General features: G+C 33.1%; 2 protein-coding genes across 2 annotated transcripts in view; both read right to left on the bottom strand.

The window, feature by feature from the left end:
* The window catches only part of LOC134728169 (TPR and ankyrin repeat-containing protein 1-like), a 59077-nt gene extending 54437 nt beyond the window's left edge, over positions 1-4640 (bottom strand). The window contains exons 1-2 of the mRNA XM_063592660.1: positions 4527-4640; positions 2289-2555 (exon numbers count right to left, since the gene is read on the bottom strand). Coding sequence (XP_063448730.1) covers positions 2289-2532 — 244 coding nt within the window. The 5' untranslated portion in view covers positions 2533-2555; positions 4527-4640. The remainder of the gene's footprint in view (positions 1-2288; positions 2556-4526) is intronic.
* Positions 2852-10949, bottom strand: LOC134681602 (uncharacterized). Its single transcript, XM_063541286.1, has 10 exons — positions 10904-10949; positions 9850-10097; positions 9169-9328; positions 8319-8666; positions 7545-7814; positions 6629-6879; positions 5826-5982; positions 5331-5489; positions 4607-4822; positions 2852-2871 (listed from the first exon to the last, which is right to left on the bottom strand). The coding sequence occupies exons 1-10, from the start codon at positions 10947-10949 to the stop codon at positions 2852-2854; spliced, it is 1875 nt and encodes a 624-aa protein (XP_063397356.1).
* Between the last annotated feature and the right edge of the window lie 1358 nt (positions 10950-12307).

Genomic DNA, 12307 nt, shown 5'->3' with positions numbered 1-12307 from the left:
CAAAATATGACAGTTTTACAAAATTGTGAAAATGTAATCTTTTAGCTATTTATTGGAAAGTTTAATGCTTCTGCTACATGAATATGGGCTGTTGTTTTGACAATACAATGCACATATATCGAGTACTAGCATCACTAAGTTGTGCTAAATTACTGAATTCTTCACAATTTTAGCATTTTAGTTAAATTCTAGCCGGTTTCCGTCTTAAATGTAAGTGGCCGCATTCGTTTTCATTCATAAGTCCAAAAAAAAATATATATCTGTTTCCTGTTTCCCGACCGACCCTGACTCAAACCCCCTGACCCTAGAACTTTTTATTGAAATTCCGGAAAAAAATCGTTTTTGTTAACTCAAAATGCTACTTATACATGAGAAATGTGAATATGGATAGCCTCAGGTTGATGGAACATGCAAAACTTTTAAAATAAGTATCATAACGTGGACTTCTATGGAACGCCATTGGAGCCAAATAACGGTAATTTGGAAACGCCCGTTGTATGATGGTCACTGCATGGTAAGGGTTATGTGTTTAAAAAGTGTCCTAAATCTTTCTTTAGATGAACCTGAAATTTGAGGCCAAAATAGGCCCTTACCGGGCCTACTCCTTTCAGAAACCCTTGTAATGTAGTTCCTGAGACGATTGCAACATAATATTCATGGGACTAATGATTGGATGAACTGAAAGACAGTCAGAGGTAAACAGTATACCCACAATATACAAGAAACTCATAAGTAAAGTTCATTCTTCTTGTTAATTATCAGATATTTACAAAGCACTTACTTCAGTGCTGTTCAGAAAATTTCAATTTTAAGATCTCCTCTAAGTTTCAGAATATACTTAAACACTTTAATAACATGTGCAAAACATTAAAAATTGACCCGTCTAAAAAGTAATATTGGTTCCAAGCAAGATGGTTGAGTAAGTTCAAGAGTACTGAATATGACACCTGAAAAATATCTGCTAAATAATTTGAAATTAAACAACAAGACAGCATTTTCATATTCAGACATCTCAGACAATACAAGGATCAAAATGATTTACTATTAGGCCACAGTATTTTAATTTGTTGGTTTACTAATTTTCTCTATGAAAAAGTCAGGTCGGTCGGTCGAGAAAAAAAAAGAAAAAAAAAGATCTTTCAAAACAGAAAACTGATATGCAAAATAAAAATATTTCACCTTTCTAATAATATGTTTGTCATACTATTTTGTCATCATTCTTATATTTTAGTGTGATGAAATTTTATTGCTTAGCTGTAAACATCGCATGCTATTGTCTAATAATTTCCCGTAAAAAAAGGGGGTACACAGACAAAGACGAAATTAAATCGTCATTTCACACACAAGAAAAACAGATTCACGTCAGTAGCTCTTAATCAAAACTTGGTGAATAATAATAAGCACAAAAACTGATAAAGAAAAAAAATGTAAAAACGTGGTTCAAATATAAGTTTCAACACATGTGTCAAAAACGTAATAGACTCGTCCACTGGAAAAACAAGAATATCAGGTTAAATAATCTGTTGTCATGCATGCCCATTTTATATCCAAATGGACGATATTTTCTTATTATCTATGAAACAAGAAAATATCAAATGATTTGTTAAAATTCAGTATTTTAACTTGATGTCTTGAACTTCCACCTGTCCATATTTGGACAAGTCTATTTCTATGAGAACATGCATCTTACGGACTGGTGACAAATAAGGGAAAGGAACTTATTGTGTAATTGGTTTTAAACACAGGTTTCGTTCCGCAAAATTATTTGCGCAAACGACATTTCAAGGTCATTATAATTGATTTGTCTATTTTTAGAAAGGTAAACTGGAAGTTTCATTTTTTCACAACAGAAAGTGTCATCACTTCTGTTAGTGATTAATGCGGGAATAATGCATTTGTTAGGGTCGGCGACAAAAACCCGGAAAAGTCGATTTTATTTTTATTCTGAAAATCAGAAAAATTGGGTCTGCGGATCTGTAAACCAACAAATTAAAAAATCCTGGCCTTACCAGATTACATACTGTGGATTCATTTATTTTATGTGGATATCAATTTCCATGGATTGCACTTTCATAGACTTTTGATTTCGTGGTTTTGCAATTGCCTATGTAAAATTTAATAGAAAAATTTTAATTTGTTGAACATTTAAATGCTTCCAGGAAACCCATGAAAACTGGTATCCAACGAATAATAATGAATCCACAGTAGTTCTTAATCCTATGCACCCATTGCAAGGATCTAAAAAAGGCTTCTGATTTTTCTTAGATGTTTAATTTATAAGAACTTACTCCAAGAAACCTTAGCAAGGACATCATACAAGGGCTTCTGCCGATCTTCTGACACATAATCTATAGCTAAACACTTGTCCTTGTCCATCATACTAGCTGTAAATTGTTTCCCAATAAGAACTCTGGCAACCTTAACCATGAGATTAACATCTTCTGTGTATTTATACTTTGTAACGACGTGGAATGGCGTCTCTCGTCGACCATCTAAATATTCATCGCGGAAAGGTGAACTTTTGATTGGCATCTCATTCAACAGATCAATATGACCTAAAATGAATTGTACAGATAAGTTTGCAAATCTGGAATAAATTTTTAACTTTTCTTCAAAATAACTGACCATAATGTAAGCAAATGAAATCAAGTTAAAAGGTTCATACCATTAGACTGAACATGTAACAATATAATTGAAATAAATATCTTGTGTCCTTGATTTGCTTATAGAAAATGACAAGACATCTTACTTTTGGTGTCAGGGACTTTTCAGGATCCTACCCCTTCATTCTATGACAATGGATGGTATAGTATATATATGCAGATGGTAATATGTGGTCTAAACTTTTTTTTCAAGATTTCTCTGTATTATCTTATTAATACAAAATATAATTTTGAAGCTTCATAAGTGTATCTAAAGATGAGTGAAGCAAACAAACAGTGCTAAAAAATAAACCAAAACACTAAATTTATCTTTTTGTAAATGACTGATTCTAACATGACGTCCTTCAAACGCTTTGAGTACACACCCGTGGTAAAATATGAATATATTGTAAGGGCTGTTCCGATTGTTCTCCCACGTCATATGTTTTTTTTATGAATGAGCTACTCGACGTCATAGAACAATGACGTCAGAATATAAACAATTTACGGGAAAATACACGCTTGTGAAACGGAAAAAACAGCACAACAAGGAAACGTAAACAAATGATGCTAAAATGAGTTATATTAGCCATTTTTATATACATATAAGACATATAAGTACAATAATGATTAAATTCATCTAATATTATCTAAATATGTTATCATAAATAGTTTAAGCATCATCATTTATTCAGTTTGCTCTGTTATTTTACGTCAATTTAATAGTGTGTTTATTTATTGGAACGGCAAAAAATGCCATCCCCTAGAGCGCTTCGATCCAAAATAATTGCCGTATTTGTCCTATCAGAATCGAAATAATTCATGGGGGCTTGAATATATCTAGATTTTACCACGGGTTGTCCCTTTATGCCGATATTTTACCCCTCGCTATCGCTCATGGTAAAATATTTGTCATAAAGGGCCAGCCCGTGGTAAAATGACGATATATTCAAGCCCCCATGAATTATTTCTTAATTAACTGGGTATTTAAATAAAGCTAAAAAAAAATAAAAATACAAAATTCATCCCATCAATAGACAACAAATGTTTTTATCAATAACCTATAACTGTTCACCCTACTTTCCTTGGACTGATTTTCAAAGACACACAGTTGAAAGTGAAAAACTAAGATTCTAACATGACGTCCTTCAAATGCTTTGAGTACACACCCATGGTAAAATATGAATATATTGCATGGGCTGTTCCGATCATACTCCCACGTCATATGCTTGTTTATGAATGAGCTTACCGACGTCATAGAACGATAACGTCAGAATATAAGCATTTTACGGGAAAATACACGCTTGTGAAAGCGAAAATCATCACAACAAGGAAACGTACAAACACACGATGCTAAAATGTGGTATAAGCCCATAATTTTATAGATAGAAGATATAAAAGTAAATTGTCATTAAAATTCATCCAAATCTATCTAAATACGTTATTATAAATAGTTTGAACATTGTCATTTATTCTGTTTGCTCTGTTCTTTTACGCCAATCTAAAAGTGTTTTAATTTATGGGAACGGCAAATATTTGCCTCCACCTAGAGCGCCTCGATCCAAAGGAATTGCCGTATTTGTCCTATCAGAATCGAAATAATTCATGGGGGCTTGAATATATCTAGATTTTACCACGGGTTGTCCCTTTATGCCGATATTTTACCACTCGCTATCGCTCAGGGTAAAATATTTGTCATAAAGATCCAACCCCTGGTAAAATGACGATATATTCAAGCCCCCATGAATTATTTCTTAATTTTCACTTACTGATGCATTAGTTTATAGAACTATTTCACAAATTTTTCACAAATTTTAATCACCAATAAAATTTGGAAGTACATGTATAAAGTCTGGAGACATGAAATATTTCATTTTAATGTACCTGTAATGAGTGCATATCTGACAACAGCATGTACACATGTATCTCTTTCATCAGCTAGGAAGTTAAGATAGTTCCCTTACCTGTAATGAGAGAATATCTGACCACAGCATGTACACATGTATCTCTTTCATCAGCTAGGAAGTTAAGATAGTTCCCTTTATGTCTGTATAGTAACACTACCAATGTGGGGGTCAACCAACTAGCTGTTATTGTCATATGTCTTACAGTTTTCAGATATTCAAACACAGTGCCAAATGACATACTGTTGGTGGATGCTAGAGCTGCCACACCTTCTCCTGTAAAAAAATAAGATACATTAGAGCGACTTCCATTTTAAATGAACTAGTACACATTTTTGTTTAGGTGCCAATTGAATCCCGCCTCTGGGTGCAAGATTTACTCTCTGTGTTAAAGACCAATTGGTGGCCTTTGTCTTTATTCTGCTGTTTGATTGGGTTGTTGTCTGTTTGCTACATTCCCCATTCCCATTCTCAATTTTATGTGAATAGTAGAAATATGCGATAATTTACAACACCTTTTGATCATACCTGTTTGGGCTAGTTCTCCCTTTTCATGTGAAAATATAGATAATGGTAGGAAGGAATATTGATCTAAAACAGTTGGCTGTCTTGGTGGCTACATCTGCTCATGTAAAATGTGTAAATCTTCGTGGAAAGATATGTTAACTGCTGTTTCCAAGTAATATAAGAAATTCCACAGCCATGGAATGGAATACATTAAATCACTCGTTTCAAAAATCAGCATGAAAAACTCATTTTGTACAACCATAACAACACACAGTACCTCTGCTACTAGGAGCTTTAGGAAGCTCTGTTGACATCCCCATCAATAGATATCTAATGGTCAGCCAGTCACCTGTCTTTGATAACTTAATTAAGATATTGGTCCACATATCTCGGTCTCCTAGTGACAACATTTTGTACTTGTCTTTTTTCTGCAAATCTGTAAATAAAGTAAATAAATCAATGAATTTATCCTCAAGGAAAAAGGAAAGTTATCAGAAATTTTTTTGGGGGAAAAGAGGGGGGGGAATCAAAGATTGCCATTGGCGATCATGTCTTCCATCCAATCAAATTAAAATTAAGATAGTTTTTCTTACTAAATACTTACCCTATATTATTTTCACAAAGTTTGGTTCAAGTTGCTTAATTGGGTTCCGTCAGAACTTATAAATGTAAATAGTCAAACAGAGGACAGATAATATCTGTATGGACTGAAACTGTCACAATTTGTCTCTTAACTTGAATACCTTGTCATGTAGTTGAGTTTACTTCATACCTGGAATATCTTTGAACAAAACAGCAGCTTCTGTCATGAAGTTAAGTTTGTCTCCTGGGTAGACATCGTAACATGAGGTAAACATGCTAAGGAATGTCGTATAGGCATCTGTAAATCTCTTCATCTGTTTCAATTCCTGGCCTTTTCTCCAGTAACCCTAGTGGTATATATAATAAATTCATAATCTGTGACATAAACTTAAGAGGAAACTAAGACTCTTACTTATAAATTCTAAATATAGGGAAATGGAAACTAATTCTTCTATTATGTGACTTTTTTGATGATAGACCATTTTTAACAATTGACAATTTGTATACATTCCTGTATATGTTCAGAGCAGGGTTTCCAAGATTATTACATTGTCCATAAATGAGTTCAATGACATCATAGTCTTAATTTGATACAAAAATGTGTCAAAGTTCAATATGTAAGCCTTGCAGACAGGTATGCTTAAATTAAAATAGTTACTGTTAAATGCAAGCAAAAAAACAACTATTAGCCAATAATGTAAAGAAGGGCTGATAGTTTTTTTCAAATTATATCTCAAAATCATAAGCTCTTTTTCAAATATAAAATCATTCATACAAACCAAGAAAACTTTGATAAAAAATTTAAATCACAATAACTTCTAATTAGTATTATTATAATCACACAAATAAATGCTCACAATATTTTCTGACAGTGGTTTATAATAGCAGTATTAAGCTGAAATCTTGTAAGACTATCTGAAAAAAGTAATTTTAAGGCATTTTATCAAAATATCAACATTTTTATTCCCAATATTGCTGAATCCTAGATTTTACCTTGTACCAAGAATTGTCACTTTTAATCGATTCATCTGCATCCTTCAGTGCTTCTTTATGCATTCCCATCATGCTGTACACATTTGATCTGTTGCTTAGCAACACAGCTGCTTCTCTTTTAAAAACAGAGTTATCTCCACATAGTTGTAAGCCTTTAGTATACATCTGTATAGCCTGTCCATTGTTGGTGTTTTTTAGTGCATCGTTACCCTTATTTTTAAACATTATGATCCCCTTCCTGATGTCTTCATCTTTTAAAGAGAAAGAAACATGAACTGCATTACAAATATATTCAACGCTAACATCGGTTTATAACCCAGCTCAGGTTTGCACATAACAACCTCGAAAAACATGAAAAGTGAAAGGGGAATATCACTGAAAAAAGCTAACTTCCTAATTTTTTTAAATTTGGATGAAATCTACAATCAACTACAAGATCTAATATATTATATCAGTGATATTGTTGACTTTTTTCAAAACTACCTCTACCCTTTTTTATTTGGAAAATATGCGTCATTTTTATCAAATTGGGAAATTTATAATAAACCAGGAAATTAACTGGAACTTTAATCTGCAGACCCCTTTTCAAGAGGTAAGCCCTCATTTAAAATAAGATTCCTCATTATCAGTGATGATACATAAATAGACCCTCAAATCTGCACATACAGTCATTTTAGGCATAACAAATGTTTAAATGAGTGTTTTTCGGTTTATATTCATGCAAAATTACCACATAGGCTGCACTGTTTTGGAAAAAAGTTGTGCAGTTAATCCATTTATCACAAATAGGGATTCTTTTCCAGGTGAAAAAAGCCTTTATTCTCTAGTAATTTCACTGTATATGAAGGGTAGTTCACTTAAACACATGACATAAACAGAAAGTTTTCATTACAATGTTTTTCAAAACAATATTTACCTGCATTACTTTTTGCTGCCTGTAATAATGAAAAGCCCTGGTCAGTTGGTTTAAGGTAATCAATTGGTAGCTGTCCAGACATATTCTTTAAATAAGCTGTACACCCACTGTTCATCAACAATCTCAAAATAGATTCTCCTAGTGTGGTATTAATCTTCCCCGACTTCACCACTAAATGGACAGCTGAATCACCATTTTTGTCAATCATATCTTTTTTTACTTGACTATCAATGAAAGTTGCCAACAAAAACTTCAAAAATTCTAAATCTCCTACAATTAGAACATATATGTACTGTAAATTCAGAAATTACTGCATGCATTTATTATTGCGATTTTGTCATTTTACACTTGAATGCGATTTTAATTTTTACGATTTTGAGAAAAGTCATGCTTAATTCAGATAAAATATTACAAAATGCGAGTTTTAATTATTGTGTTTTCAACTCAGTCGCATTATTCGCAATAATAAAAACCTCGCAATAATTTCTGAATTTACAGTAAAGTATTCCTTATAAGGTGTAGAACTGTGTCCCTTAATTTGTTGATAGGTATAAAAGAATTAGTAGACAGGCTTCGGAATGGACAGACATTGGTATATCAAGATTAGAATTGTTGAAAGTAATAACAAATATAAATTGTAATATAAATAACTTTTCATATTAAACAATTAAGAATAATTTGAAGAAAAAAAAGAGATTGTGTGTTTCTTAATATCCTGACCACCCAAAGTTGTTTCAAAGCCCAATGGGTTTGTTTACAAATATTTTCCTATACCTGTTTCTAAAGCAGACTGGACTCCAATGTGAATAGTAGCCTGTCCTAATACAAGTTCCATTTGTTCAAAAGAAGAACCAGTTCCAAGGAGAGTAATTGCTAAATGTATTCCCCAGCTTTTCCTCTGGGATACTGATGTTTCTCTCAGGAGGTCTCCGACAGGAACAAAAGATAAGTCAAGGTCACAAAATGACGCTGCCAACTCATCATTGTCCCCTGAAGATAACCCAGTCACTAGGTAACTGATGGCTTCCCAAGCCTTGTTAAATATCAATCTTTGTATGACCTTGACTCTGAGTGACGTCTGGCTTGAATCAGGGCTTCGAAGAAATGGATTAACTGAGCAACCTACAAAAATATTATGTCTGTATTATAAATTTGTAACAAAGCAAAAAGAAAATAAAATGCATTAGCCTAAACACCATATTTTTAATGTCTCAAAATGCCTAATATGTTGCTCTTGGGTGAGAACATCATTTCTTTTACACAACAACTTTTTTAGCCAATACTCAATCTTCCCATGTTCAGAATGAAAATTTTAGTAGCATGTTTTGTTGTACAGTGGATATCTAGGAATCAAGGTGCCATACAAAAGTTTAATTGATAGGTAGTGAAGAAATATTTACAAAACATGATTTACATGATCTTAAATATGAACTAAAGTTATCTTAATTCAAACAATCCCGTTCAATATAGAGGACTGATGTACAAAATACTGAAAGGGCTACTGAGCATCTTCAGCTGAGCACTCTTAAAACATATATACTACTTAAATTCACAGATAAATAATATTGTTATCAATTGTTCTTGGTGGACTTTGGGACCAAATGACCTTGATTGACCTGTTTACCTTTTGCATAGCTTAGAATTGTTGCCATCTCCGTGAAGAAAGTCAGCTGATCATCCTTATAGGAATATTTCTTACACGCGTCTAATCCTTCATTCAATATATCCACAGCTCTGTACAATTGTCCTTGTTCTTTAAAAACTTGGCTTGCTCTCCAGAAACCCTAAAACGGTCAAAATAAGATTTATGTTTTAAAGGGCAGACAAACAGAACTATATACATAGATTTGAAAAAAAAGTGCCTACTACTATGTTTGCAGGGCTTAAAAATGTTTTTGTTCCCCTTCAGGTTTTTCTGTAACTTAATCTATCTTCACACTCTCAAAGGAACAATCTTTTGAAATCAGATTTTTAACCATTAGAATTATTGATTATCGTTGTTCTCCTCAACAGGATTGATTTCCTCACTTGAGCTGGTATGGCATAAGTGAATAAAGCAATAGAGCTGAGATGACCAATGAAAATCTGTTGACTGCTGTTTAACCTATGACAAAGATGATGTATACATTGACAATGACAAGTGTACCCCTAGTTTTTAGCATTAATATTTCATACTACTGAACTCTACTTTGTTGAGAAAGGAAATTATCAGTCAGCAAAATCAGGGGAGAATTTCATAAAATAGCGACACAAACTTCTTCTTTTATAAAATCTAGGGACACACTTTTATACATATGTAAATTACTTTTATCCAATATGGAAAATCATTGATACTGGCCATGGCATCAGCTAGTGCTTCTGCATATCTCCTCATTTTCAGGAGAACCATGGATCTGTTACACAGTAGTTTTGGCATCTCCTCTCCAACAAAAGGTATAGCTTGTGCTATCCTTATGGCATAACTATAGTCATCATAGGCTCCAACATAGTCCTGTAGCTGTAATTTACTCTCTGCTTCCTGCTTACAATGTTGAATCATAATAGTGGCCCCAACTACAAATATAAAACAGAGAAAGCTAGCATAATAAGCATTATATAAATTGCTGCGAGGTGTGGCAAAAATCAGATGATTTTATTTTAGAAGTCCTGCGTTAGCAATTTCCGTTATTAACTTCTACATTTTCTCAATTAACCCCTAACACTTACTCGATACAAGATGAGCATTATGTCATTGACTCTTATGATTGGATGAAGTAAGCATAGCTAAAATAAAAATATTGGTCAATTTATGGTTACCAGATCCACTCTGCTTTTGAGTGCTGATCCTAAGTCATTTTATTTTCGTCATAAATTTAACAATTAATTGAATTTGTGTCAAATATTTGCCAATCTAAGAAATAAATTGCCTTATACATTCCAATGTTCCCCATCAGGAAATTTATGACTTCGATAATGAAACAAACACTTTGTCACTATTCTTTCATTCAACAACAAAGGCAAATAATTTAATCATCAAAAATCTGGAGAAAAACTATTATGGTTGTAAGAACGGATTTGTCTACTTCACTAAATTGTGTAAGTACAATTGTATTTGTACTTTTGTCATGTTGTTTTATAGTACATTTCCTTTTTTTTAAAAGTTTATTGTAATCTATAATAACTTATATTTTGAAATCTTTTCGTGCATTTATGTGCTTAAACTTCAGAGTTGAATAATAATCAGTTTACTAGGAAGATTGTAGCTACATGTATGTTTTAATTTTGATCTAGATTAGAGGTCATCTATCTACAGATGTCACTTTTAATATTTCTTGAGTATGATGCTTAATAGAGATTTGATTGTGTACACTTTTCATTACCATTTTCTTCAATCTGGCCACTGTCCTGAGGGTTATAATATGCCATGACTTTTCCTCTTTCTATTTTTCATATCAGGCATCTGACCGCATAATAATTCCTGAAAGGAAACAGAACAGGTAATTAAGGATGTCATGATGTAATTATCATTCCACAGTAAAAGGTTAGAGATTGCTTTCAGTCACCGTAAGCATTCTGTAAAACTTTTAAATTTGTATAATTTACTTAAATATGTGTTTACATTAATAGTTTTAAACAAGATATCATCCCATCAAATTCTATATATGCCTGGTTCATGTCAGGTGCCAGTAATTTGTTGGTTTTGTCGGTTGCATTGTTGTTTGTCATATTACTTTATAATCAAGCCATTAGTTTTCTCATTTAATTTTTTTTTAAATTTCACAATCACCAGTGATTTCAAGGGCCATTTATAGCTTCATGTCCATTAGCACAAGTCACAAAATATTGTTTTTCTTTGTTAATAATAATTTGAAAGTTTTAAATCAAAGAATCTAGGCAAACTTTGACCAATAACAGAAAACAAACCCATGAAGGACAACCAAGAACATGCATAGCCAAGACTTCCCAAGAATGACTTCGAACAAAATTAGACACATCAAAATGCAGTTTCATACCAAACATATTATAGATTGAAACCAACTACCACAGCATATTTTTGTCAAAATTCAGACAGCAAATCGAAGAAAATCGAACCAGTAGATAGTGCCAAGTACTTGGGAGTTTCAATATCAATCAATCTCTCATGGAACAAACATATCCAGAGTGTTACAGCAAAGGGTAACCGCACAATTGGGTTTGTCAAACTAAACCTTAAAGAATGTACAAGGAAAGTAAAGGCTGCTGGCTATACAACACTCGTGCGACCTGTCATAGAGTATGCTTCCACTATATGGAACTTAACCAACCAACCAAGCATCAACACACTAGAACTTATACAGAGGAGAGCTGCTAGATTTGTCTATAATGACTACACATCACGCACACCAGGGTGCGTCACTACAATGTTAGAAGATCTTAAATGGAACACCATTACAGACAAGACGCCGTGACAACAGGCTATGCATGCTCTATTGTATCCAGAATGAGCTGAAAGACATCAACAAGAGTACTTACCTCAAAGGTGGCGACAGTAGAACTCGTGGAGGACACAAGTTTTACCAACAGAGGGTCACCAGTGATGTCTACAGGAACTCCTTCTTTCCAAGAACAATCATGGAATGGAATACATTACCTGCCAGGGTTGCTGAAGTGGGATCAGTTGAAGATTTTTGCTCAGGGCTACAGACAACACATTAATACCAGACTGGACGATTGTACACAATTTTAACCGTAACAACCTGATTTTATTGTAAATACTGTATATATAGCCTTAGGGGACTAGATAT

This window comes from Mytilus trossulus, chromosome 1, assembly GCF_036588685.1.
Source record: "Mytilus trossulus isolate FHL-02 chromosome 1, PNRI_Mtr1.1.1.hap1, whole genome shotgun sequence".
NCBI lineage: Eukaryota > Metazoa > Mollusca > Bivalvia > Mytilida > Mytilidae > Mytilus > Mytilus trossulus.
This window is presented reverse-complemented; position numbering and strand designations above follow the sequence as displayed.